Raw genomic sequence first — 26,325 nt, forward strand, 5'->3', positions numbered from 1 at the left:
TATCTCCCTAACCCTTCGACCCAAGGCGCAATTTCAGTGGGCACGTACCGGCCCATAAGGCTCACCTGGTAAGTGTGAATGATGAGCTCTCCGTCCTGCTACTTCTGGCAGGGGCGCTTGTTAATGGAATCGAGTTCTTTCAATGATTCCAGAGTATTAGTTCATTCCAGCTGCGACTAAGCTCCTCTTTCTGCTTTCTCTCAATGTCTCTTGTCTTTTCCCTTCTATCTGCTTTCTCTAGTTGTCTTGATGTTTTCGCTTCAACGTTGTTTTCCCCTGAATAACGTTCCTCTCTGTTTTATCCCAATAGATGGAAATGCGGCCTAACCACGGCGGTGGAGGTGCGGAACCCAGCTGAGCGGAAGATGGAGGCAACCACAATGTCCGGCAGCAGGTGAGCGATGCTTTAGGAAGGTGCAAGGTTAAATGGCAGTGCACCTTTAACGAATGTCTGTTATGTGTCTAACCTTGTCTTTTGCAGGTGCTGCGAGTTCGGATGAAGCGCGTTGTGCCGCGGTGCCCAGATGATGCTGTCTGCGTTCCGAAATGTTTACAGGTGAGCCGCAGTGCCAGGAAGAAGATGACTGCGCTCCGAGATGTTTGCAGGTGAGCCGCAGTGCTAGAAAGAAGCATTCAGGTGAGAGCAGGATCCTCCGGAAGGGGAGGGTAAAAATGGAGATGGCAGGATCTCTTCAGGTAAGTTGAATCCCAGGTGACTGTGAGCGGTACACTGCATGGAGGTGCAGAATAACGCGAAGCGTGTGCCTTGGGGTTGGGCTGGCTTTTATAGCTGAGCTCTTAAGGCCACGCCCCCTAGCACAGTCCTGCATGCCACACCCTGCCACTCCTAGGAGTTGCACATGCAGATGCAGATGGAGACCACACCTGGACTAGTTACAAACAAATGAGAGTTCTTGAGAGTATTCTTGCCCATAATAAAAGTTACTGTTCCATTCTAAGCACTCCTGCCCATAATGAAAGTGTCTTGTTTAAGTTCTTCCATGAGCCTGGCGCCAAAGGCACCAGGACTGTGTCCAACCAGGCCCACCATGTATAAACGTCCCAAAGGGACATGCGTGACCCATGATGCTCCCTGCTCCCTCCACTTGATGGTGCCACTCCTTTGATTCGGGGCAAGTGGCCATGACAGGTGCCCCTAGGTGACATGGTATCCCCTTTTCTGAGTAACAGTCAACTTAACCCTCCCACAACCTTTATAGGCTGTTAAGAGCCAATTCCCCATCATGATTCAACACACAACATCTGACAGTACTGAGACGAAGAAAAGGCAATTGAGAGTAATGAGGATTACCCCTCTTCACCACTTTAGGTACTGAGACGAGGAAGCTGCATCCCAAACACTGGGAACGTCAGGCATGTCTGCCTAACTATGGTCAGGCAGGTTTAATTAACCTTACACATCTGCAGCCTTTTAGAGGACTTTAGATGCATAAAATGTGCAACCAATGAGGAGAGAGAGAGCCTGCCGGGAGAACCAGCAAAGAGAGCCGTGAAAGAGAAGCAGACACCTGCAGGGGATCCGCTCTTTGTGGGACAGCCATGGTGGAACTGGACGCCAAACCAGGACGTCGGCTGACCCAGGCCTCGAAAAAAGCGGTCCGTGTTTGCAAAAAGCAGCAAAGCAAGCAGGGCTCGCATTGGCAGTGTTCCCTGCCCTAGAAGTGGAGCGGAGCCCACAGCAGAAGCTGTCGGCAGCAGGAACAGGCCACTGGTGATTATCAGAGGGACAAACATGTCAGAGGGACACACAGGTATTGAGACACTCCGAACAGGACCGCAGGCAAATGTCCGTCCACATATTGAATGTTGAACTATATGAAAACTTAATCTTGCAAGAAACCAAGGCATACTGAATACCAAACTACATGAAACCTTAACATTTTAAGAAACCAAGGTATGCTGAATACAGAGCTATATGAAAACTTAACATTCAAGGAACTGCAGATATACTGAATACCAACCTATGTGAGACTTTGACTTTTGAACACTGCATTATAGGAAAACTCCTCATTGAAATAAACATATTGAATTGAGAACTCTAAAACACCTTTACCTTGAGACAATGCAAGTGTGCCTTCAAACTTGATTTTGATTAAGAAACGTAAGAATACTTAAACTCTGAATTGAAACTCAAATCATAGTAAAGCTGTGTTGCACAGTGAGTTACATCAAACCTTACAATTGACTACAGTAAATACTAAAGAAAGCATGAACAATGGACTTTAATGGATGAATGCAGTGTGGCAAGACAACTGCTTGCGAAGGATGTGTGATCCATGGTGGCAGGGCCACAGGGCAATCCAGGGTAAGCCCAAAGGATATCAAATTGCACCCTAAAAGCCAGGAGACCAGCACAGCAGAGTCAAGTAAGGGTGACTTGGCGCACAGGAGCAAGTGTCAAAGAACTTGTATGTTGGGCTGAGAAGTCTAGGGACCCTGGTTACGCGACCTGTGATGGGTGGACCGTGTGGTCTGACAACTGCGCCTAGACCAGAGGACCCTGAATGGTGAAAACAAAGGGCAGCCCCAAAACCAGCCCAATGAGACTCCAGGGATCCTGGTTGCGTGACCTATGATGGGTGGACCATGTGGTCTGACAACTGCACCTAGACAAGAGAATCCTAATTGGTAAGAACTAAAGACATTACGAAACAAGCTCAACAAAACTACTGCAACACTTTTGAACTATACTTATCTTGGGACCAGAATCCTGAGAACCTTTATGTTCTGGATTGTGCTATTTAAAAAGGGAAACCTAAGGATTGGTCTTGGACTATATTGCCTTGAACTGAAGAAGATCACCTCTGAGACTTTTCTTTCATGGAACTTTCTTAAATTTGGGGAAGGGGAGCCGAGCGAAAGCTGTGAGCTGGAAGAAGCTCAGAACTTTGAGTTAGACACGGTTTCATTTGTGTTTGATATCCCTACACATTGATTTAATATAGTTGCGAGGGCAAGGATAGGTTATGGACACAAACATACTTTTAACTTGAACTCTTTGACACAGACTTTCTTAGTTTTATTCCAGTCGGGAAATCCCATATTAGGATAGGGCAAGTTAGGCCTTCAACCATCCTGACGTTTCAGTTAAACATCGTTTGTTTAAACCTGAACTCTGTTGTCGTGTCGTACCTCATGGTGCCTTCACAGTGTCTGCCGCCACCTTGCTACCTTGGTTTCAGGCTTGCTTTTGTTCCTAAAATTTAAGAACTTGGGTAGGATTTGGCATTCGAATTTGGTCTGTGAGCAACAGGTCAGTGCCAAGGTGCAATCAGTGTTTTATTCAGTGCGTCTTTTAAGTCTGGCCCTAAGATTTGACCCCCAACAAAACCATTCAACAGTTGTGGGGCATTTAATTAATTCTCGATTAGATTATGGTAACAGCTCATTAGCAGGTATTCCAAACAGACAACTGATTCTCCTTCAGAGGGCCCAGAAAACAGCAGTATGACTTACTTTCAAAGCTTCCAAATCAACAGCCATTTCACACTTGCGCAGAGACCTACAATAGCTCCCTATCAAGGAAAGGATTGACTTTAAGATCCTCTACCTCGTATTTAAGTGCCTACATAATTTAGTCCCACGCTATTTCGCATAGACAAACTGACATGTTATGAACCACTACGATCCGCTGATACACCTTACAGATGTTTTTGTAGGAGGTGAAAGGCGCTTCTCTGCCTATGGCACAGATTGTGGAACTCCTTACCCTGGAAGCTCCGGAGTACGACAGCGCTCTTTCAATTTCGGAGGTCGCTCAAAACGTATTTGTTTAAATAAATTATCTTTGCTGGGTTTGTTAGTCAGATTGTAAAAATGTAGTTCCTTGATGAATATGATGTATATGATCTCATTTCACTACCACCTGCTTCTTTTTGTAGTTTATTCTGACTGGTCTGTGGTCTAAATGGTTCAAATGTCAAATTCTCTGGGGAAAAGAGAATGTTTCCCTTTATCAGCAGATGATCTGAGGTCAAGAAATGTGAAAGCAAATAATTTCATCTTCACTGTGTTTCAAGTAAATTGGGATTGTAAAACTGAACAAAATAACTCCTGGTTAACAGTCTGTGGATAGTGGTGGACCTGGTAGTGATGAGGTAGAGAGTATGGTCCATAGCTGCAGAAGATGCAGGCAGACGAGAAACTGCATGGAGACTGCTGAAAGAGGCAGAGCATGAGGAGAAGAAACATCTGACTGAAGGAGGGGAAGCAAAAGGGGGATTACTGGCTAAGAGAGGAAGAACTACTGAGAGATGGGAATGCATGGATCAAAAACTGCTATGGAAGGGAATGCAAAGAGACTGGGATCTGCAGAGTAGACGATGAGAACAATGGAGGCAGTTACAGAAGAAACTGCAAAGGAGAGAGCCTAATTAAAATACTAGATCTGGAGGATAAACTAAAATATCAAGAGGTTTAAGCGATTTAGGCTCAAAAGCTAAGTTCAAAGTACTTTTTAAATGCATTTTCAGATGCATTATGCCTGACCTATTATGGAAAATGGAGCTAGCAGGGTCTTGGTACTATCTCACCTGGATTACTTTATCGAATAGTGTTGCATCAGCTTGAAGTTTAAGGAGCAGTGCTATTTTGATCAATTGTTACGCTTAATCGTAAACATCCATACTGCTCATCATCTTTCTGTAAGTGCTTCTTTTCATGTAGAGTTGATGCATAACTTGCGCGTATTGAGAGAAGTCTGCTTTGATGACCATTTTCTAAATAATTTCTGGTTCTGAATAGTTGGGAGTGCTAAAATGTTGAGAACCAAACAATATTAAAACAATAGAACATTATTTACTGTTTAAACAGATAACCCAACAGTTAGTCTTAATACTGGCTCTGAGTTTTGCACCCAGTTGCTGCTTTATTCAGCTTGCACTCTTATGGATATAGTGCCCAACTGCTTTTTTGCCACAGATCTTCCTCACGGGAGTATAGCTCTCTGTTCTTGGTTTGTAATCCACACCAGTAAGCTAATGTTTGGTTCTCTTCATTCTGGTCAAGTGTATAAAATTCCGCAGGTCAGTCTATGGCATATTGCTCTTAAGCTATCTGGAATTCCTAACCCCTTTCTCTCGCTCCTCTTAAGAATAAGGAACATGATGCCTTTCTCATCAAAGGGATAAACTACTCTTCCCATTATCTGCAAGGGAGACTTACTTTTCCCTTTCTCTTCTGGGTCTCTGTACCTGTTTAAAAGCCTGCTGCGAGCCTCAGTCACAGTATCCTCTCTGTGGCTACTGATTGGCCTCCTCAAAGTCCTCTAGGTATTTTCATCTTCCAGGTTTCTCTCTGTTTGTCCATGCATCACCTCTCCACTCTTCTGCAATTACCACTGTTGTTTCCCTGTTTCCCCGACCTATTATATTCCTTTTCAGATGCCGCCCATTGTTTCATCGCTTTTGATTGCTTGGACATAGTTGTTAAGCAGATTTTTTGTAAAATCTGGCCTGGTGGGCTGATTTTAGGAGGCCACCTTAGTTATAATAAACAGGGGAACTCTGGAAGTTTAGCCAAGCCCAGAGTAAGGTCTGGGGTCCACAGTGAGTCAACACAGTGAAATATACAATGATTACACTTAGAGAGGAAGGACACAAATACTCTATTTATTGTAGGTCTAAAAACACACAATAAAAATGAATCGAGAAGGTAATATTATCACACAACACTCTAAATATAAAACATATATACAGTCACAGTTGGTTAATACAATGCATATAATTCACCATATACCTGAAAGGTAAGTAGTTAAGCAATTGTATAACCATTCCACAACAATAGAAGCCCTAACCTTATGGGTCCAACCCTAAATTGAACACCCAAACGTTCACAATGTACCTTTAGAATATGGGGCAAAGTTAGGAAATGTTCCTGTGGTTGTTAAGATTGTTCCAGAAGTTATTCAAAGGGATATACAGTTAAGTAGAGTACTTTCCCTAGCTTTAAGAGCAGCACATGTTTAAAAAGTAATGGAATGGAATATAAATCAACGTTCTTCACAACAAACTTTACAATGGAGGCGATGGGAACACCAGTAAGTATTGCGACTACTCACCGCCCTCACTCCAATTATCCCTTAATTCTTGGCAGGTCGAATGGGAGCCGCTGGAGGTTGGTTTTCCCACTGTTGGGTCCAGACACTGAATGAAACCCGTTTCAGTGAAGAAATGCAGCTGGCACCGATGGACGGCGGGGGAAGGCCAGTTCCAGCAACAGTTATTGCACATGGGCAACAGCAGGCATCTCACCAGTCACATTCAAAGAAAGCCTTCCTGACAATTCTGGGACACAAACTTGGCAGGAAGGAGACTTGTAGGACTAGCTGGCGAATACTGAAGCAACAAGCAAAAATGCAGAATGGCAACGCTTCTGGCACGGTAGCCCAAAAAAGAGCTTGTCCGTTCACCGGATGGTCCAGTGAAACATCCAAAGGCTCCAGGCTGAAGGGTCATGAGAAGGCTGGTTGGTCCCACCAGTCCAAAGGTTGTGAGATCAGGTAGTCGAGCTGGGCTTCACCAAGTCAGCAGCAAATATGGTCACCAGGCCTCTTCAAGATTCATCCTCGGGTCTTCCGTCATCTGCACAGCTACACAGGATACTTGGCTCCTCTTCTGATCTGCTGGAATGGCTGCAGGAGTCCTCCTTTTTTCCTAAATTCAGATGAGTGATCAAACTCAACCCTCCAATGATAAGGACCTGCACCACTCATGCACACCAGCAGTGGTCAAAGCAGGCACCACTGTGGGGCTGACTCATACATGCACACTGGCACCAGTTTGTGGATTGGGACCGGACAGTCCAGCCCACTTCTAAGCACATACGCACGTGGCATGCACTAGCTCTTGAGCACAGCAGCTTTTTTGGGCAAATGCATGACCATGAAAGGGAATTCCTTACCTGAGAAGGCAGGAAGAAGGTCAAAGAACAAAATGGTCAAAGAACAAGCGAAAATCTCATGGCATGGCCATCTTGGGACACTAGTTACAGTTAGTAACCAAACGCGGTAAATGCGAATGAGGTCACTAAACATATAGCAAAAATTGTAAAAATGTAACTGCTGCCACCAGTTTGTCTTTAGGCACATTTAAAAGTAACCAAACATCCCCTTGGTGTAAGCCTAGGGTGATATAAAAGTATCCCCATTGCACTGCATCGAAAGACGCTGTGTACAATATGAAAACCAGTAAAGACAAAAGTGAAAAATATTTTCCCAGTACTGACAGTCAGAAGGACTAGTCCGTTTCGTCATAACAAATGAGCAAAAGGCCAGAGAAGAGAAGCTGAAGGCTTCACTTCTCTGCAACAAGTCAGCACAATGTGTAAAACAAAAGCAAAAGGTTTGGGGGTCCAAAGAATATGGAGGAAAGTTGTCTAAATGGGAACATTTTCCTAACAATACAATGGTCATCTTTATTTGGACTGCCACATTGGCTAAATGGCAGCTGTATCTTAATTATCCCTTCTTGTTGTAAATCTACCATCTTGAGAATTTATAAAATTGCCAAGTGGCCATTTTCAGGTCAGGGGCTGGTTCCCGCCCCTCCACTATTATAATAAATACCATGCGGAAGTTCATAACTCAGCTGTCTGAGTTTGGTCCACTTTTGTGGATTGTACCATCTGTTGATTAGTTCATTAGTGCCGTATTGGTAGGCATGCCTGTTTTCATCCTGCAGCCCTGAATTGCAGTGAATGTTGTCTTCTCTTTCTCGGCCTGGGACCATCCTCGGTTATGCAGTTGTGCAGTCTTCCCTACAGTTGTTCAGGTCATTGGAGGGAATGGAGGTTCAGGTTCCTTAGCCCTTGCTGGCTCTAGCTTCAGATGAATCACAGGGATTTTGGTCATGGCAACATTGCAAAAGCCAGTTCTGCTGGGATGGGAGTTTATATTTCTTTAAACCTTCATATAAAATACTGCAAAGTGAGCACCCACAGAACAAGACACATCTGCTGTTCTCCTCATAGCCCTCGGCCAGAGTACATGGACTCAGGCTTGGCCAAAAGAGGGAGGGGGGGTCTCTGCAGCTCCCTTTCATTACCAGCCACAGGTATAGCAATCTCTCTAGATTGCAGTCCGGGTAACGCAGGCTAATAAGGGCAGAGACCACTCGCCACTCAAAACTGAATTATGCCAAGATTCTGTTCCAAAATGAAGTAAAAATTCTATCATTCGATACCCACCTTTAGAAGTGATTGCTTACTGCATTTATGAAGCCCTGCCAAAATATTGGTGTTTTATGGCACAAACATGCATCAAAAGAAGCCTCAAAGTGCCAAGGAAATGCCAGAGCAAGGATTCTGTCAGTTTGCAGTGTCGTGAAACAAGGCAGTACCGAAAATGGCTTCGACAATGAGACTACTTGCATGGCCTAAAACACTGCTCGAAATTCAGCCAGCATAGGAGGATGTAATATTGCATGAATTATTTTATTTGCTACCAGTGTAGAAGCCCATGTACACATGCCAAAGTGCATGTTTACATTAACACAGTAGGACCATTATATATCCTTAGGCAACACCTCCATCTGGCGGTGACAACAGGCAAAGCTATTGCACCGGACAAACATACAGGGACAAACATACATCTGGCCTTAGATGTTTTTAGAATTGTGTTTTGGTTTCAAAGTAAACTTTTCACAATTATTAAATCAAGTATTGATTCCGTAATAGCAATCTTCTAAAACAATACATTTTCAAACAAAAGAACAGAATCAGATATAAGTTCCTGAAAATGTTTTGGTAAGAACATTTTTCTTGATATAATTCTTCCCCTAAAACTCATGAAAATTAATCACAAATATTATCACTGCAATGAACAAAGAAATGTGAGTACCTGTCATAATCGTATTCAAAGATATTTCAGTAGAAATAAAAATATAATACACAAATGGTTTACTTGTCTCTACTCTATATTCTAAAAACAACATATATAACATCCATTTTGCAAATTGCACCTGGGCCCCATAGTTTAAAAAGTAGCTAGTAGATTAAAATGTAATCACGTATATAAATATCTATATTTGGTACAAGGAAATCTTACTACACAGTGTGGTAAAGAACCTTGTTTTCTATAATGGTTGCTATATTTCGTCAACATGGCATGTTTAGGAATTAGACTTTCATTAGTAAACCAATCACATTCCGAACATTTATTTTTAAGTAACGTAGGATTTCTGTCTTGTGTTGATTTCCCGAATAGTAACTGATATGATAGATTCACAGTAATAAATAAATGCCAGGACTATAGGAACATCCCCCTCTCTACAGAATAATTTAAACTCCATAGACCGTGTTTTTGAAGTTGCCAGATTAATCTTGAAGTACACGAATATGTCCTCCATACTATTGGAGTTTCCCTTGAGATTAAACCAATTTCATATGCTATAGCTGTTATCAAACAGGAGGTAGGTAATCATGTTAACGTTTTCCACAACATTCCTTTAAAGACTGATAACCACTTCCATTTCCCATCATACAAAATATCCACCCCATATACAATTCTAGAAATTACTTTAACTTACCAACGTGCCTTATGTTCTCAAGATAATTGTTAAATTGCCCTATTTACAGCTAAAGGCCCATGTCGAAAAATACAATGGGCCTCATTACGACCCTGGCGGTAAGGGGTTAGCGCCAGCGTTAGCTGCGCCGACCCCTTACCGCCAATTACGAGTTCCCTTTCCGCCATGGCGGTTTTTACACCTGCTTTTAGCGGGTGTAAAAAACCATGGCGGTAAGGGAACTTGGTGTTAATTACGCCACCGTAATTTACGGTGGCGTAATTAACGCCTTCCCCACTCCCATTATGCCCTATGGGGCAAAAATGGGAATGGGGAAGGGTAAATGGGGATTGGGGATTTACCGCCCCGCCAAGGTCGGAATGGGGCGGTAAATCCCCTTACCGCCATGGCGTTAACGTAGTTAGCACCATGGCGGTAAAGTCACGGCCCTGGCGGTAACTTACCGCCAGGGTCGTAATGAGGCCCAATATCTTGGGTACCCGTCAGTCGGGCTATAGGGCTCGTCACGGGACTGAGACAGCTATGCTAGATCTCAAATCTACCTTAGCTAGCATAGCTGATAATAATCAAGCTGCCCTGCTCATGTTACTTGACCTCTCCGCAGCCTTTGACCTAGTTGACCACAGCTTACTGGTGTCAAGGCTCGGAGAGGTCGCCAAGTGCTCCGCAAATGCATCCAAATGGATTGCCTCCTTTCTGGGTCACAGAATGGTGAGGGTTTGCGTTAGCGATTGCCAATCTGCTCCAATTACTCAGACATGCGGAGTTCCGCAGGGCTCCTGTCTATCGCCCCTGCTCTTTAATCTCTATATTCGTCCCCTTCTTGACCTTTTAAATAAATTAGGCGTACAATACACAAACTATGCTGACGATACTCAGGTGGTCATACAGCTGATTGGACTCTATAGCAGCGATACTGCAACCATTAACAAGATATATAAAGCCATACAGGACTGGATGGCCTGCAACTCTCTTGCCCTGAATGACAAAAAAACTGAACTCCTCATCGTGGCATCAAAAAACATTAGGGCAAAACTAGATTCCAATTATACTAGCTTCCATATTGCCGATAATACCATTCTTGTCCAAAAGAAAGTCAAGACCTTGGGAGTTGTTATTGATGAAGAACTCTCAATGAAATTCCACGTCTCCAGCATTAAATCTAGCTGCGGTCATATAAATAAAAGAATAGGGTACATTCGCCCATTCATATCGCAAGAGAACTGTGCTCTGCTATCCACCACATTAATTAACTGAAGATTGGATTACTGTAACAGCCTCCTAACGGGTACGACAGCTCTCAACATCCAATCATTACAAGTGGCTCAGAATAATGCTGTGCGTCATATCTTCACTCAGTCCCATCGCACACATATTTCCACTTTCAGGAAAAAACTCCATTGGCTTCCCGTTAAACATCGGATAACCCACAAGATACTAACCACGACCCACAAATGCCTCAGCCTCAGTAGCCCTACCTATCTGTCAGACCGCATAAGCATTAAGTTAAAAGTGAGAAACCTTCTCTCTTCCTCGGCCATCACTCTCAAACATCCTACATTTAGGACAATCAAACTTGGAGGTACAACTCTTGACGCACAGGGTCCCCTTCTCTGGAACAAACTTCAGCCCAGATGCGGCAGATTCAGAAGTACACCGTATTCAAACGTGCCGTTAAAACCCATCTTTTCAATATGGAATAATTCCTCGACCTATCTCCTTCTCCACTCTGTTTACTCCATATGTTTGTCTGTCCTTGTTGAGTCTCTATGTGCGCCCTGAGGCCTACGGGCATGTTGGCGTGTTACAAGAATTAAAAATAAAATAATAATAATAATAACTGTATAAAAGATAATCACAGGTAACAGAAAACTGTCCATATTTGAGATGTGTATTTTTCATTTGGGCTAGTAAAGGGATAATCTTTGCCTTTATATTCTTTCTGATAGATGCTTCCCGATTCTCATACTGCACTGAGAAACCGAAACTATTTCGGAGACTACTCCAAAATGACATCTGAAAGTTTCTACTTAAAATGTTGGTATTTCTTGCCTCTCTTAAAATAAATGTCATTTGATATATTTATAAGGAAAAAGGAAAAAATGTTTACCCTCAGCAACTCTTCCATGGATTCTAACCTCTGTTGTAGACCTAAATTAGTAAAATACAGCAGAATAATATCTGCATAGGCTAACTAATGGAGACTCAGATGTCCCAGGTTTTGAACAAAACACTGTTTCATTCAATGCCTCCTGAATATCAGATACATATACGTTGAAAAAAATATGGGCAAGTATACATCCTTCACGTAATCGAGAGTACGTTTTATAGTTTTTATAATTTACCCTCCTTATTTAAATTCACTTGTAAATATGTATCAGTGTGGTATACATTACCATTTTAGCAGTCTGCATAGAATTCCCCAAGTGGCCAATTGGTACCACAGTCTAGCCATTTCAACATAATCAAAATCCAGGGAACAGTCCATTTACGTAGAATGTAGAGGCAGATTTCCACGTATAAGTGCTCCAATTTGGCATAGATTTAAAATGTAGCTTTTAAGAACCATGCCCATGCCTTTCTGAAATCCAGTTTGATACTTTGATATGCGACCAGTCAAGAGTCCAGTCTTCTAATTCCTCCAGAATTATGGAAGTCAAGACCTTAGTCTGTGTTCAGAATGCCCAGATATAGGCCAATAGTTATTCTGATTTTCTCTTCCCCCATATTTATGTACAGGCACTATTTTTCTTTTGTGCCAGGCACTAGGGAATGTAAGGATCTTCTTACATAGAATATATAAGATCTTGGTCAATACAGAGGGACTGTCTTAAAAATAAAATACTACATTGCAGAGCCTATTCGGGCCACAGGCGTGTCATTTCAATATCATTTTTGCTCTTATATTGGGCTTCATTATAAGTTTGCCGGTCTGGTAACAACGGGCGTACCAGCACCTGCAAGCAGAGCATGTCGGATGCACCAGCACCATTCACGAATGGTGCCGGTGCATCCAACCTCCCCATCCCCTTTGAGTCCTATGGGGCTGAGATGGGAATGGGGAACATTTTATTCCGGTGCCTGCGAATGGGCAAATACAGGGCCCGCCGGGGCCATAATGACCTGGTAATTGCGCATTCGTGGGCGCCAGAAAAAAATGATACTGCGGCAGCCATGCCGGTTTTACCAGCACGGCTACTGCTGGTCTCATAATGAGGATCAATGTCTCTAGGGGGGTGTTTTTGCCACCTTTCTAGTGAGTCCCAATCTACCCTTTATCCTTTATTTACAATAGGAGAATTTAGTTGCAGAAAATGAGAGATCCAAATCTCTTAAAATCGGACTGAACTACATGGAGGTTGCCTGTGATTGTATTTTGCTCTTTTATTACAACCAGCATTTCTTGGCTCTCATTGCATCTGCTCCTCTTCATATAATTTTAACTAGTTTGTGTGGGTCTATTTGGTGTGTGTGCGCCAATCTAATTTATGTTATCTCAGGAGGGCCCAAAGGGCTTTTAACGCTTCTTGTTTTTTCTGTTGTATAATCAAATAAAATGGGAAGCTTAATTTGGAATCTGAGAAAGGTTTAAGATGAGCTTTTTGCTTATAGCACAACCTTGTCCAATCAATAATAGTTGTAGAAATATTTATTTGAGAAAGGTCAATGATTTTTTTTCATGGTGGTTTTGAAATCTGCCACCATCTTCAACATAGGTGGTCATTTTCTCAACATTATTATATGTCCCTTTTATTCTACTACAAGATTGGTTCACAATTAAGGTGCTTATTAACAGAACAAGTCCAGTGTCAATACAATAAAATGTAGTATGAGCATTGCATGATCGCTTAGTCACAAGGGAACTACTGTAAAATAAGAACAAAGAACATATTTGCAAGCACTGAACCACAAAAATAAACAATGGTAGATTTAGAGTGGCCCATGTACCTTGTGCTTTTCCATGGGATATCGCCTCTCATATTTGTATTTGTGAATCTCACATCTTAAACAATTCACCTTATCTTTTGCCTCCAATATCTTCATTACATGCTTTGATGTAGTGAAGTTAGAATTGCAGGCAGAAGTTGATACATTTAAGTAATTGCATTTAAAATCGCCTGTAACAATAACATTCTTAGAAAAACTCTGTAATCCAGGAAGATATAAGTAAATTCACTTTGGTCATCACTATATATTCGTGTTGGTTTGTAGGATTTAAATAAATATGAGTCACAAGATTGTCTTGACAGGCGGGTTCTCAAGCCATGCAATTCTAACCACCATATAAGATTGAGTTGCATTCTCAATTGATTTCAGTTGCATGTTGGGAGTTTTTTCATTGCAAACAACAATCCCTCTGCACATCTTCCCCTAGATCCCTTCTGTGCCTGTTTTAGTACAATTAAAAACCCTTCCATCACTGGGCCCTCCAGAAGCCCTACTTTTTTTAATAACATTTTATCATAGTCTTTCAATGTTCCCTTCTCAAAGATACTGTTATTGTTCTAGGAGTCCTCTCATAGCATCATTATATCAATATAGTCAAAATTACTTTTTCTGTTTAGTCTACCCTTGAAGAGTCCTAGATAACCAAGACAAGTCTGAGTGGCCACCAACGTTAACAGAGGATGCATTGTGGTGCATCAAACACTGCTGCTTCTCCATCATACCACCTGTGGAGTAAATCATAAGGTCTTTGTTTGTATCAGTCTGGCCATCAGTAGTTATTAATTTCAATGTATTCGTCCACTGTGCTAACCTATTTGGAAAGTCACCTATGTCCTGAATCGATTGACTGGGTGAAATGAGCAATGCGGCAGAGGCAATAAGATTGTCCATATCCTGCAAGATATGCCTTTCAGATCGCACTGTACCAGATGATCTTCTCATAGGAGCGGATAACATTAGACCAGTTTGCTTATGTTTAGAACCTTCTTACTCTTTTTGAAGAGAGGGGCGTGAAGTTAAAAATCTGGGAGCAGACTAATGGTCATTATGCGTCTGTGTAGCATGACCAAAGAACGGTTTATCTATTTTCTGTTGTAATTTAGAATTGTAGGCACTGTTTTCCCCTTCTTCCCAGCAAATCCACACTCCTCATCTTTATAGTTCAGCAATGTGGAAATTGGGACATAGCTATTATGTTATCAGAGCTCATCACAGATTCTACAATTGAATATATTAGGTTGCCATCAGAAATAACAGCACCAAAGTTTGCTGTGATGGTCGTAACAGCATTATGAATATCAACATTGAAACAAGTTGCCATATCCATACAACTAACCAGTTTTGTTAGGTCACATTCAAGCTTTTGGTAAGAATAGTTTATAATAGCACATATTTTCACAATTTGTGCATTGATAGATCTGCTGCGTAAGTTATCTACTGTGTCAATCAGACTTATTGCTTTAATTTCTAGAGCCCACCAACAGCAGCATGTGCTGTTACAATGAAAAAAATAGTCTTATCGCAGTCACAAAACAGCACACCATAGAGCAAAAAGGTTTAGCCGCCAGTTTCCCCGAAGGGAGGGAGGACCACTCCACAGCCTTCACTCCTGGTAACTGCCAGTAACTGCACTTAAGTGCATGTCACAGGCACCTTGTGCCACGCTGGACATTTTATGTCCAGCATTCCTCGTGCCGTGCACTATGCTCCACCTCTGAGAAACTTTAAAGGGCCAATCTCCTTGCCCAGGAAATCTAAACTCAAAAGGGTCACCCCTTCATTTACCTTTCTCTGTGGAGGGACACCTACTCAAACAGCGGTGTATACCAAACTCAAAGAAAAGAAGTAGGTGACCCAGCTCTATGCAAGCACCAGTGCACAGAGCCCTAATAACAGATATTTCTTTTTCTGGACAGTATATCCTATGTTGACACTAAACAAATAATGGATACAACAGGTATAAAAAAACATACAGCATTTATATCCTGATAACTATACAAAACATGCCTAAAAACAGCATTCATGCAAAAATAACACTAAGTCCACTTGTGTGAGTTTAGTAACCTATTTAAAGTGCAATGTGCAACAATAATTCATGGTGCAAAATGCATCAATTAATTAATACAAACTATTTAAAAAAACGCAGACACGCTTTAAATCACTATCAACCCCTTCCACTACGAAAGCACAAGCCCAGTGGTACTAACTGCGGCTTACAAGTGTACTGAATTACAATCAACATCCACTGAGTATTATATTAAACTCGTGGTGGATATCCAAATTACCTCTGGTGTTGCCATCACCTTAAGATGTATCACAAAACGGTGAATAATTCACTAACTACTAAGCATTGAAAACATGTCGACACTGGTGTTTCAGCCATCAGAAAATGCCTGTGTTATACCCATCCCTAGTGTGCCTAGAGCAAATTTCCACGGCCTTCATCAGGCTAAATGAAACACCTATATTGCACACGTGTCTAGAAATATTCGTGGTTTTGCTTGACTCTTCAATAAACCGCCAGATCCCAGATTATGTGCTAACAGTGTTTGCTGAGCGAAGAAAGCTTCAGTTTAATTCCTGCATAGTATATTGGAGAACCATAGCTGTACTTTAGACACAGCGCGGAACCTGGAACTGCGCCCACTATCTCCTTGCCCTACTGCAAATAAACCAAGTGCAGGATGCTTCAGAATACTCCCTCTGCTATGCATTCTCTGCAGCTTTCAGCACAATAATCTGCCAATAACTGCACTTCACCCATGAACACATTTTTGTAAATCATTCATGAAATCATTTTTAGTAAATATTTAAATGGATCTGTCCTGATACTTATTACTTTTAAGGTGGAATGATGTAAATCATGAAGTGGGATGGATGCCTATTTGGAAGAGAGGATGAGGACTTCATGAAGAGATATCGTTTTGTTTGTAGGGCATTGACTAGCGCATAGGTTTTCATTGGCTGTTCAGGCCATTGGAACCTTTAATTGACAGTTCCTGCGTCTCATTTCATGAATGGATGGAAGCCTTTGTGGGCGCCCCACGCCTACTGAAGGCACGAATCCTCCTTGCGCTCAGGTTCAAAGCCGCCGCTGGCCAGCTATAGGGAAGGTAGGCATTAAGGAAAGGCTGGTGCTGCCACAAAAGCTAAGAACCAGGTATTGAATCTGGTAGGAAACTGTAGAGTATTGTTTGGGACCGTGAAGACATTCTTTTTTTTTCTTGCATCCTGCAGTAACCCATTTGTGGGGCAGGAACAGTCAAAGGAGGGATGTACTTGTAGGTTTCCAAATGCTTCACCTTATAGGCTCCCTTGGTCTTGTGACAGCAGCATATTTGCGCAAATACCTGCAACCACATCAGGAGCTGGAGAGGCTTGTCCTTGCTGGACCGAAAAGAGACGCAATTGCATGAAGTGTTCAACAGGTTCCTGCTGTAACCGACACTGAAGTCATGTCAGAAACCTACGGGAAGCACCAAGGCCGATGCACCGATGCGGAAGACCCATGAGAAGCCAGAACCATGCTGCCACCTCCCCGTGGAACGCTGCCGTAACAAGCCAGGTACTGGAGCGTTCAAGGAAACGGGAAGAGAGCAGACAGGGATATACCTCGTGCTGGGGTCAGAAGGCAAAGAGCCCAAGCTGGGCTGAAGCACCAGAGAGCCTGAGATGGGGTGGGAATCTATATACCCCACACCAGGGTGGGAAAGCAGAGCCCAAGAGGGGCTGAGGCATTAGATAGCCAGGGCAAGAATCTACATACCCAAACCAGAGTGGGGCTTAGAGCCCAAGCAGGGCTCAGAGCAGATACCTCACAAAGGTGTGTGAAACCTGACACGCTAGGGAGGGGTAGGAACCAGAGGGGTTCTGAACCAAGCCAGAAGAGGCCTGGCTATCTAAGGACATTTGGGAGGATTTTGCTTTCCACAGGTCTCAAATTGAATATTAGGCGAGGAGGCCCAGAGACATTCATCATTTCCGAGTACCACAGGCAGGAGGCCCTAAGGAGACTAATTGAACATTTCTTCGGGATCTGTAGTTTGGGCAAAAAGCCCAAAAACAAATGCTGGTGATAATATTGGAATCCTGCTTCGGGGAACAAGCCCTTGTCCAATCCTTAAACAGTGCAGTGCGCGTCAGAAACTAGCCATTTGGGCAAGAGGTCCTTCAGTACTTTTGTGTTCGGACTTAGATTCTTTTGTTTGTAGTGGTAGGGATAGGGATCACGCCAGGTTAAGTTTGTAGATGGCGAACAGACTTACTTTTTATAGCATCCTGATGTGCACCCTTGAAACTCTTGTCTTTCATTTAGTGTACGGATCAAAGTCATATGGCTAGTACAGTTTTTGGGGGGAATGAAAGTGTTGGGTATGAACCACAATGAGTTGTCTATCTCCTGATTCAAACTTCCCACATAACACGGACACTGGTCTTTTCCAAATCACACCCTGAGTGTAAGACCTTTGGCTCCAAGCTCAGTATCCCTACTGGTAAAGCACAACTAATGCTAGTAATAGATTAGACATTCTGTATGATGCATCAAAGTGTGACAACAATTATAAATGTATTGGTAAATGTGCCCTGACAAACATTTGATTATGCGAACGGAAAGAAAATAGCATCTGAACAAGCCTTCAGTTGTTTGGAAATCTTCCTGTGTCATTGAATAATATGTACCCTAATGTTTGTGTGATGCTTTTAGAGAACTCTTGTAATTCATGTAACTGTGTTATTGTGGAATCCGTTGCTCACCTGGGAACTGAACGGACAGTAGAGGCGCTGCACAGACTGGCTCTCAATTCTACCCCTCCTAAAAATAGACCCAGTGAACTTTGGTTGTTTGATTTTGATATATAGATACCATTCGATGATTCAGTGTTTTTCATTTGGGCAAGTTTACATACTAGTTTTTAAATGCGACTAGTTGTACAATATAATCCTGGATATAAAATTGTAATCTTCCGGCGTCCATCTTAACCTGTGCTGGCTGCGTACTGATTTTTAATTTCTATCCCATACAGTGTAGAACATGACCAACCTGCAGCTGCCCGAACCATAGACAAGGAATCCGAGGTCTACAAGATGCTCCAGGAGAATCAGGAGACGGACGAGCCGCCTAGGCAATCTGCTTCTTTTCGTGTTTTACAAGAAATCTTAGAATCGGAAGAAAAAGGTATGTTGTGTTACAAATGACTTTCTCCTTTGCATAGTATATTTCATATAGAAGCAGTGGTACCAGATAGGTTACTCACAATTTTCTTAATTTATCAAAGATTCTCATGCTAGGATGTAGCTTATAGCCCATGTACAAGATGCCAGTATTCACCAGGCAGTCGTTATCTGTATTGTTTATTGGTCCACAGCAAATTCATAGGGTAATCATTGGCCCTTTAAAAGTTACTTTGTCAGTTGGGGACCTACATCTCCCAAACCTGGTCACCAATCATAGCTTGTTTCACCAAATATTTGATACAAGCATTGTTTGAGGTATTGGACTATTGCGGTGTATATAAACTGAAGGAAAAAGAACCTGATTTTTTTTCTGGATCTGCATTCTATATAAGAAAACTGATAACTTTGTTGTTGTCTTTGAAACAGATGAAGAGGCTCCCACACTGAGTGAAAAAGGTAGCTTTTCACGTGTATTTTAAGCATGCACATTTTAGTCCAACTACACGCAGATTACAAATATGTCACTATCCAATGCAATGCACACTACCGAATGGCTCCCTTTCTCTGCTTCACCACCAAGAGGTTCCTTCTGCCACTTCACACTTTGCTTCTGTGTTTATTGCATGAACACCACATTTTTTAAACTCGGGCTGCAGTTCTGAACTTACGTCTGAGGTAGGTATGCCTCCTGAGATAAGGTAGAAAAAATACAGGACATAGACGTGAGCAGTCTGACTAAACCCAAACACCACTTTGCTATGGTGGTCAAAGGGCCGATGCTGTACATGGAATGTGGTCAAAAAATGTGTCCGGCTAATCCTCTCGTAGACATTTTCAATATTTCATGTGACTTTAAACACATCACAAATTGTCAAATATTTGATGGACAGTGCAGTCTGCACCCATGAGTGGAACAGTGAATTCCTAGGAGCATGGAACTTGACCGTTTCTCAGTATAAAGTAGTTGGGCAGAGAATGAAGGCGGTCTTGGAACACAATTCAGAAAACATTGCCATTGAGAAATTCAGCCTGGTCTCCAGGTATGACCTTCTCGGGGGATAATTTACTCCCTACGTTCGTAAATTTAGAATAAAACTTTTTTCACAGAGTAAAAAAGCTGTCCACATTGAAAACCAGGATATTGTTAGGCAAGTAGAAGTACATCTTAATTTTAAAAATACTGGAATTTTTGTTGTAACACACACTACCTCTATGTCCGGTGATTAACGTAAATGTAAAAATGTTGCTTTTTTTAGATCAGAAAACACAATAGGGAAACTCTCCTGTGTGGCATGCGTTGCTGATCCCTGTGCTCTAAAAACATCAGCACAGCAGTGCAGTCAGCAACAAGGGGCAACCTTGTACCTATCCGTTAATTTCAGTTTTTTGTTTGCCATATTTGCCTAACTTTATGGTGTAAAGCAAATAGGTGTGCCACTTATATGATGTGCAAGATCCACCCTTTAGCATGAAATCGGAGCACCATGCAGTGCTTGCCTTTAAAATATTTACAAATGCATTGTATTTGTTTTCATCTACGCAGGCATGTTTGTCAGTCATGCATGACAATGTGTTTTAATCCGCCTTAAACCCTTGTGGTGTGTGCTGCCAACATACTTAAATCCAGTATGTGTCAGACTACAGCTCTTTCTACATTGTGGTGCCGGATCTCTAAAGATAAACAAATGAAAGGCCATACTGTGGTAAGAATGTGTGTAAGTTGTGTAAGAGATGGGTTTTGCACAAGTCTTCATAGCAAAAGGCTGCCTGGAGCTTTGGAGCAACAGGCTCACAAAAGTGTTTTTGATTAGACCGACAGCTGTCCAAATCTTGATGCTTTAGCACATTTTTTCTTCAATACTCCAAACGAGGGACTGAAGTGCAGAATACCTTATGGTTGTTTTAACATTCAAACTCTATAGTATAATGATCTGGCTTTATGTGAATATTGTAATCGTCTTATAAGGAACCAAAAAGTAACTAAAGCAGGTCTTGTCTTCAATCAATAATAGCTGTTCTTTGTCCTCCACGGCAGATGGCACATTATATTTCATAGTTTAAACAAATGAAAATGTCAGTAAATGACATACCTGTGACATTGCCCACTAAAGGTTAGACAATGTGTCAGGTTGAGTACAGAGACTCGCACATCTTCCAAAGTCTAGGCCTGTCACTGATGGCCCAAGATAAAAAGATTAACAATTTGGATACATCCTATTTGGAACATGGCTTCCATGGAAGAAGAGCTGACCGCCGGCACAACCAACACCAGCCCTGAGTCAAAGTAACAGTCATTCATAAAATATGGAAAATATGCAATAAATGGTGATTAATAGATGTTTTTTATGTAAAAAAAAAAAAGTAAATCCAAAATTAAAAATAACCACAAAGAAATATGGTTCTCCAGCATGGGATCTGGCATGGATTCACATGCTCATGAATATTCCCCGTCGTCAGGCTGGGAATCCTCGGTAAAGAAAAAATCAGTTTCGTTTCTGAACTGTCTTTCTACTAGTAACCAATCACTGGTCTCTGGGTCACACTGCCCCGAGCCAATGACTGCCCTCTACCCACGCCCTCCTCTGGCAGCCATATTCAGATTTTTACAGCACGTTCAAGTGTTGGGAGTCCTGGTGCTTAGCTCTCGAGCTTTTACTGCGTATTGCTTTTTTTTCAAAGCGTTTACTCTTATTTTTTCGGTCAGTTCGAACCTCAAGCTCCACTGATTCTTCTTCTGATTAACAGGGACCCGTTTCAGAACTTTCTATGCCCCTCAAGGGCAAATTTTCATCGAATTCCACTTCTTGGAGGATTCCGGAAGATCTTTGAGGCCTACCCCGCGTTGGACATGGCCCAGGACAAAGGAGATTCGACGCCCACTGGATCCAAGCTGTTTAGAAACTGCCCAGGATGTGTACTGCAGAACGTCTTTGAGGACGAACACTCCCGGTGCCTCTACTGCCTGCATGCCGACAAGGCAAACAGCCCAGCAGAAGGTGAGAAGAAGTCTGAGTGGTCTTCTAAGCTCTTTGAGGGCACTCCGGCAACCGGGGGGCCCAACAAAAGTCAAAGCACCGCGAGTCTGCGGCCACCGGGAGCGCCGTTGTTTCGGGTTCCTCGGCTGCCAGGCAGGGCGCGATGTCACCGACGCCATCAACCACGAGCCAAAGATCCGGCTCGGTGAAAAGGAAGTTGGAGAACCCAGGTAAGCTTTGGGAGAAGCCCCGGTCGATCCTGGTGGAGAAAAGCAAGGGGGGGTGAGGCGGTGATCCTCCCCCCACGGTGAAGGCCTCAGACGCGCCCAAGGTTGTGAAGGCCCTCATTCACCTGGCTAAGGCCTCGATTGAGGGAGTCGTGGCGGCCCAGGCGAAGCCTGCAGGGCGACCCCAGTGGAGACGACTTCCGAGCCTAGAGTTTCCCTGCCACCCCAGAGGGAATCATCTTTCCAGCCTATCGAAAAGACCCCTGTGAAACCCTGGGATGAGAAGGAGGGGGGGGCACGGTAGCCCTAATGGACTCAGATACCTCCTCCGAGGATGAGCTGTCTGGCTTCAAAGCTATCCTGGACAAGAGGTTCAAGGAGGTCGGGACCTATGGGAAGGATCCCGACAAGGCAGACAGAGAGCAACGGTGGAGCCAATGAGGAGCGGTGGGCCTTGGAGGAAACAGAGGACACCATGCCCCAGCCGACACTCCCGTCACAACCGATGGCTACGTTGCAGGACAATTCGGGAGCAATCTTGATGGCTTTGCATACCTTGTGCACAGAGATAAGAACAAGGTGGCCCTTACCCCCCAGCAGACGATCCAGTGGTGCCTGGACTGTCGGGAGCCCTCCGAACAAGCGGAGGTGAGTCAATCCTCCCCCTCCCTTCCATCCTTCACCTCCATATTCTCCCCCGAGGGACGAGACGGGGACTGAGATGGGGACGGAGACGGCGACGAGGGGGACTGGTGACAGTGGTGACGACGGAATGGATTTCCCGCCACCTCCCACCCAGGCCTCCACTCCCACTTCCAGCTGTGCCCCGAGGAACAGAAGAAAGAGGGATTTCTTTACCAATGACGTGAAGCCAAGAGGAAAACCCTACTCTCAGTCCCGCTGTTGGACGACATATGGGACGAAGGGCTGTCCATTTTAAAGAACCCGTCCACGGCCCATGCGAAGAGAGACCAGTACGAGAAGTAGTACCGGTTCCCGGACTCCACTCCTATGTGCCTCAGGGTGCAACCGACACCGGATTCAGTGGTCTCCGCGGCAGCCAAGAAGAAAGCGGCAGGGGCGACGGCGTCATCTTCCACTTCCCCGCCAGACGGCGAGGGGAAGAAGCTAGATGCCATGGGACGTCGGGTCATCTCGTCGGCAGCGACGACCATCAAGGCGGCCAACGCCCTCGCGATCGTGGCCAGCTATGATAGGGAGCTGTGGTTCAAGATCGCTCCTATCCTGGACTTCCTCCCCAGCGACAAGAGGGCGGAAGCCCTGGAAATCCTGCAAGAGGGGCGAGGTGGCTTCGGATCACGCCATCACGGTAGCTACGGACATCTCCGATATCAGATTTTGTCAGATGGTCAACAGCGTTTGCCTGCACCGGCGCGGTTGGCTCAGGGCCACCGACTTCCGTCAGGACGTGCAGACCAGGGTAATGGGCATGCCCTTCGATGGAAACAACCAGTTCGGCAAATCAGTGGACGAGTCACTGCAGGCCATCAAGGCAGACACCGAGACGGCCCGTGCCTTGGGCACTCCATCAGTTACGGCCGTCCTTTCGGACCTCCGGGGGTAAATTTTAAGGTGCCTCTAAAGGATTCGGCGGCAGTTCCTCATCGTACCGCCAAGCGGCCCGTTCCTCGTCGCCGGAAGCTTACAGAGGCCGCAGCAAGGCTGGTGGACACCGTCCTCGTCGCCAAGGAGCAGAGGGTGGCAAGGCCTTGGTGAAACAGGACTGAACCGGCCGTGATGTTTGGGCCCCCACCTGAGCACCCCGGTGGGAGGCCAGCTGGCGAACTTCTTCAGCGTGTGGGAGTCCATATCCACCGACCGTTGGGTGCTGGATGCCCTGGCCCACGGACACACTCTGGAGTTCCAAAGGAAGTACCCCCGTTTCCCACCTGTGGCCAGGAAAGAAAACCACATTCCACAGCTGCTTCTGGCGGTACGAGCCATGCTGAGAAAGAGCGTGATAGAACTTGTCCCAAAGAGGCTCCGGGGCTCTGGAGTATACTCACGGTACTTCCTCGTCCAAAAGAAGACCGGCAGCTGGCGGCCCATCCTAGACTTTCGCCGCCTCAACAAATGCATCAAATCCCAGAAGTTCCGGATGGTTACCCTTCAGCACGTGCTGGGACAGCTGGAGGAAGGTGACTTCCTATCGTCGCTGGACTTGGAGGTTGCCTACTTCCACATCCTCATACACAAAGGACATTGAAAGTTCCTACGTTTCGTGGTCGAAGGGCGGCACTACCAGTTCAAGGCCCTGCCCTTCGGGTTGAAGTCGGCGCCAAGGGTCTTTACCAAGTGCCTGGCACCGGTGGCGGTGCGGCTGCGCCTGCAGGGGATCCACGTATACTGCTACCTTGACGATTGGCTCATCCGAGCAAAGTCAAGAAAACTCGCAGTCGATCACACAGCGAAGACCGTCCGCCTGCTCATGGAACTGGGATTCTCGATCAACTTTGCAAAGTCCCACTTGGTACCGTCACAGGATGCCCTGTTCCTGGGAGCCAGACTCGACACAGTGGCGCGGTTGGCTTTGCCGTCGGAGGAAAGGACAAAGGCCATCCTGGGCAAGGTACAACAGCTGTTGGCCATGGAAGTGGCCAGGGTGAGGTCCATCAAGTCCCTGCTCGGCATGATGTCATTGTGCATCTACCTCGTGCGTCTGTGCAGGTTGCGGATGCAGTTACTGCAGGAGTTCCTCGACGCCCGTGGGATACAAGTCTTCAAAGCTTCCCGCCACAAGATCTCCCTCAACGAGACTTTCCATCAAGCGATCTGGTTGTGGGACACCCACGCACATCTCGCAGCAGGCATGGACTTCCAGACCCCAGCACACCAGGAAACTGTGACAACGGACGCCTCCCTGAAGAGATGGGGAGCGCACACCGGAGATCTCCATGCCAGAGGCCTTTGGCTCCTGGAGGAGAGGTCCCTGCACATCAACGTCCTGGAGGTCTGGCCTGTGTTCTGGGCCCTCAGGTCTTTCCTTCCGTCCCTCAAGTGCAAACTGGTACGGGTCTTCACCGACAACACCACCTCGATGTTCTACATCTGGAAACAGGGAGGCACTAGATCCCCGGCCCTATCCAAAGAAGCACAGGATTTGTGGCACTGGGCCGTCGCCCAGGGGATGTTCCTGGTACCTTTTCATTTGCCAGGAGTAAAGAACACTGTCGCCGACTCACTCAGCAGGGAGCTGCGCTCTTGCCATGAGTGGGAGCTTCGGCAGGATCAAGTGGATCTCCTATTCCAATGGTGGGGCAATCCCCAGATCGATCTGTTTGCGACGGCGACGAACACAAAGTGCCGGAGGTTTGCCAGCAGGTTTCCCCAACCGGGGAGCATGGGCGATGCATTCGCCTTCCCATGGGACGGCCTGTTCCTGTATGCGTTGCCGCTGCTTCTGCGACTCATCAGTCAACTCAGATGGTCCCGGTGCAGGATGATCCTCGTCGCACCGGTGTGGCCGAGGCAGATATGGTTCCCGCACCTTCTGGAAATGTCAGCACCCCACCACCCCCAGTCAAACTGCTGACGGACGCTGATCTTCTCGCCAGGGAAGGAGGCGCCGTACTTCCATCACGACCCGGGATCACTGAACCTGCAGGCCTGGCTCCTGCAGCACTAGAGTTCGCAGGCTACAATATGCCGGCGGACTGCAAGGAGGTGCTTGCAAAGGCCAGGACGTCCTCGACTCTTAAGTTCTATGGACATAAGTGGAAGAGGTTCTCTGTCTGGTGCCCTGCACAGAAGATCAACCCTCTACGGATTACAGCCACTCAAGTGCTGCTGTACTTGTTGTCGCTGGCCAAGGCGGGGCTGGCACATGCCTCCATCAAAATTCATCTGGCGGCTATCTCCCGCTACACCAGAACTCTTGGGCGGTCATTGCTGTGGTCTCGTCGCCTGGTGAAGGAGTTCATGAAAGGACTGTTCGGCTTGTTCCCGCCAGTGAAGGCTCCGGCCCCGGCGTGGGAGCTCAATGTGGTGCTGACCAGGTTCATGGGTCCTCCATTCGAGCCCTTGCATTCGGCACCGCTGAAGTTCCTATTCTGGACGGCAGCGTTTGTGGCCATCACCTCCGCATGTTGAGTGGGAGAGATCCAGGCCCTCTCCAGTACGCCTCCATATCTGACATTCCACGAGATGAGGGTAGTGCTGAGGATGCACCCCTCCTTCATGCCCAAGGTGCCGTCGGACTTCCATCTCAACGCGCCCTTTGTGTTACTTGTTTTCTTCCCTTCATCGCCGACTGAGAGGACTTTGCACTCGCTGGATGTGGCTAGAGCACTGAAGTTCTATGTGGACCGCACACATTCGGAAGACATCACAGCTGTTTGTGAACTTTGGCCCTGTGAACCAAGGGAAGGCCCTCTGGAGGGCTTCCATTCCCAGGTGGCTCTTCAGCTGCATCATGCACTGTCACCGGTTGGCAAA

The 26,325-nt window shown here is 45.1% G+C and overlaps 1 protein-coding gene across 2 annotated transcripts in view; it reads left to right on the top strand.

The window, feature by feature from the left end:
- PDLIM1 (PDZ and LIM domain 1) overlaps nt 1–26,325 on the top strand; it is a 563,378-nt gene that overhangs the window by 427,556 nt on the left and 109,497 nt on the right. The window contains exons 5-6 of one of the 2 annotated variants that reach the window (XM_069610590.1): nt 18,518–18,669; nt 19,095–19,124. In XM_069610590.1, the coding sequence (XP_069466691.1) occupies nt 18,518–18,669; nt 19,095–19,124 (182 nt within the window). The remainder of the gene's footprint in view (nt 1–18,517; nt 18,670–19,094; nt 19,125–26,325) is intronic. The other variant, XM_069610591.1, reaches the window with a different exon arrangement.

This window comes from Ambystoma mexicanum, chromosome 8 (assembly GCF_040938575.1).
Source record: "Ambystoma mexicanum isolate Mex_15411 chromosome 8, UKY_AmexF1_1, whole genome shotgun sequence".
In the NCBI taxonomy this organism is placed as follows: domain Eukaryota; kingdom Metazoa; phylum Chordata; class Amphibia; order Caudata; family Ambystomatidae; genus Ambystoma; species Ambystoma mexicanum.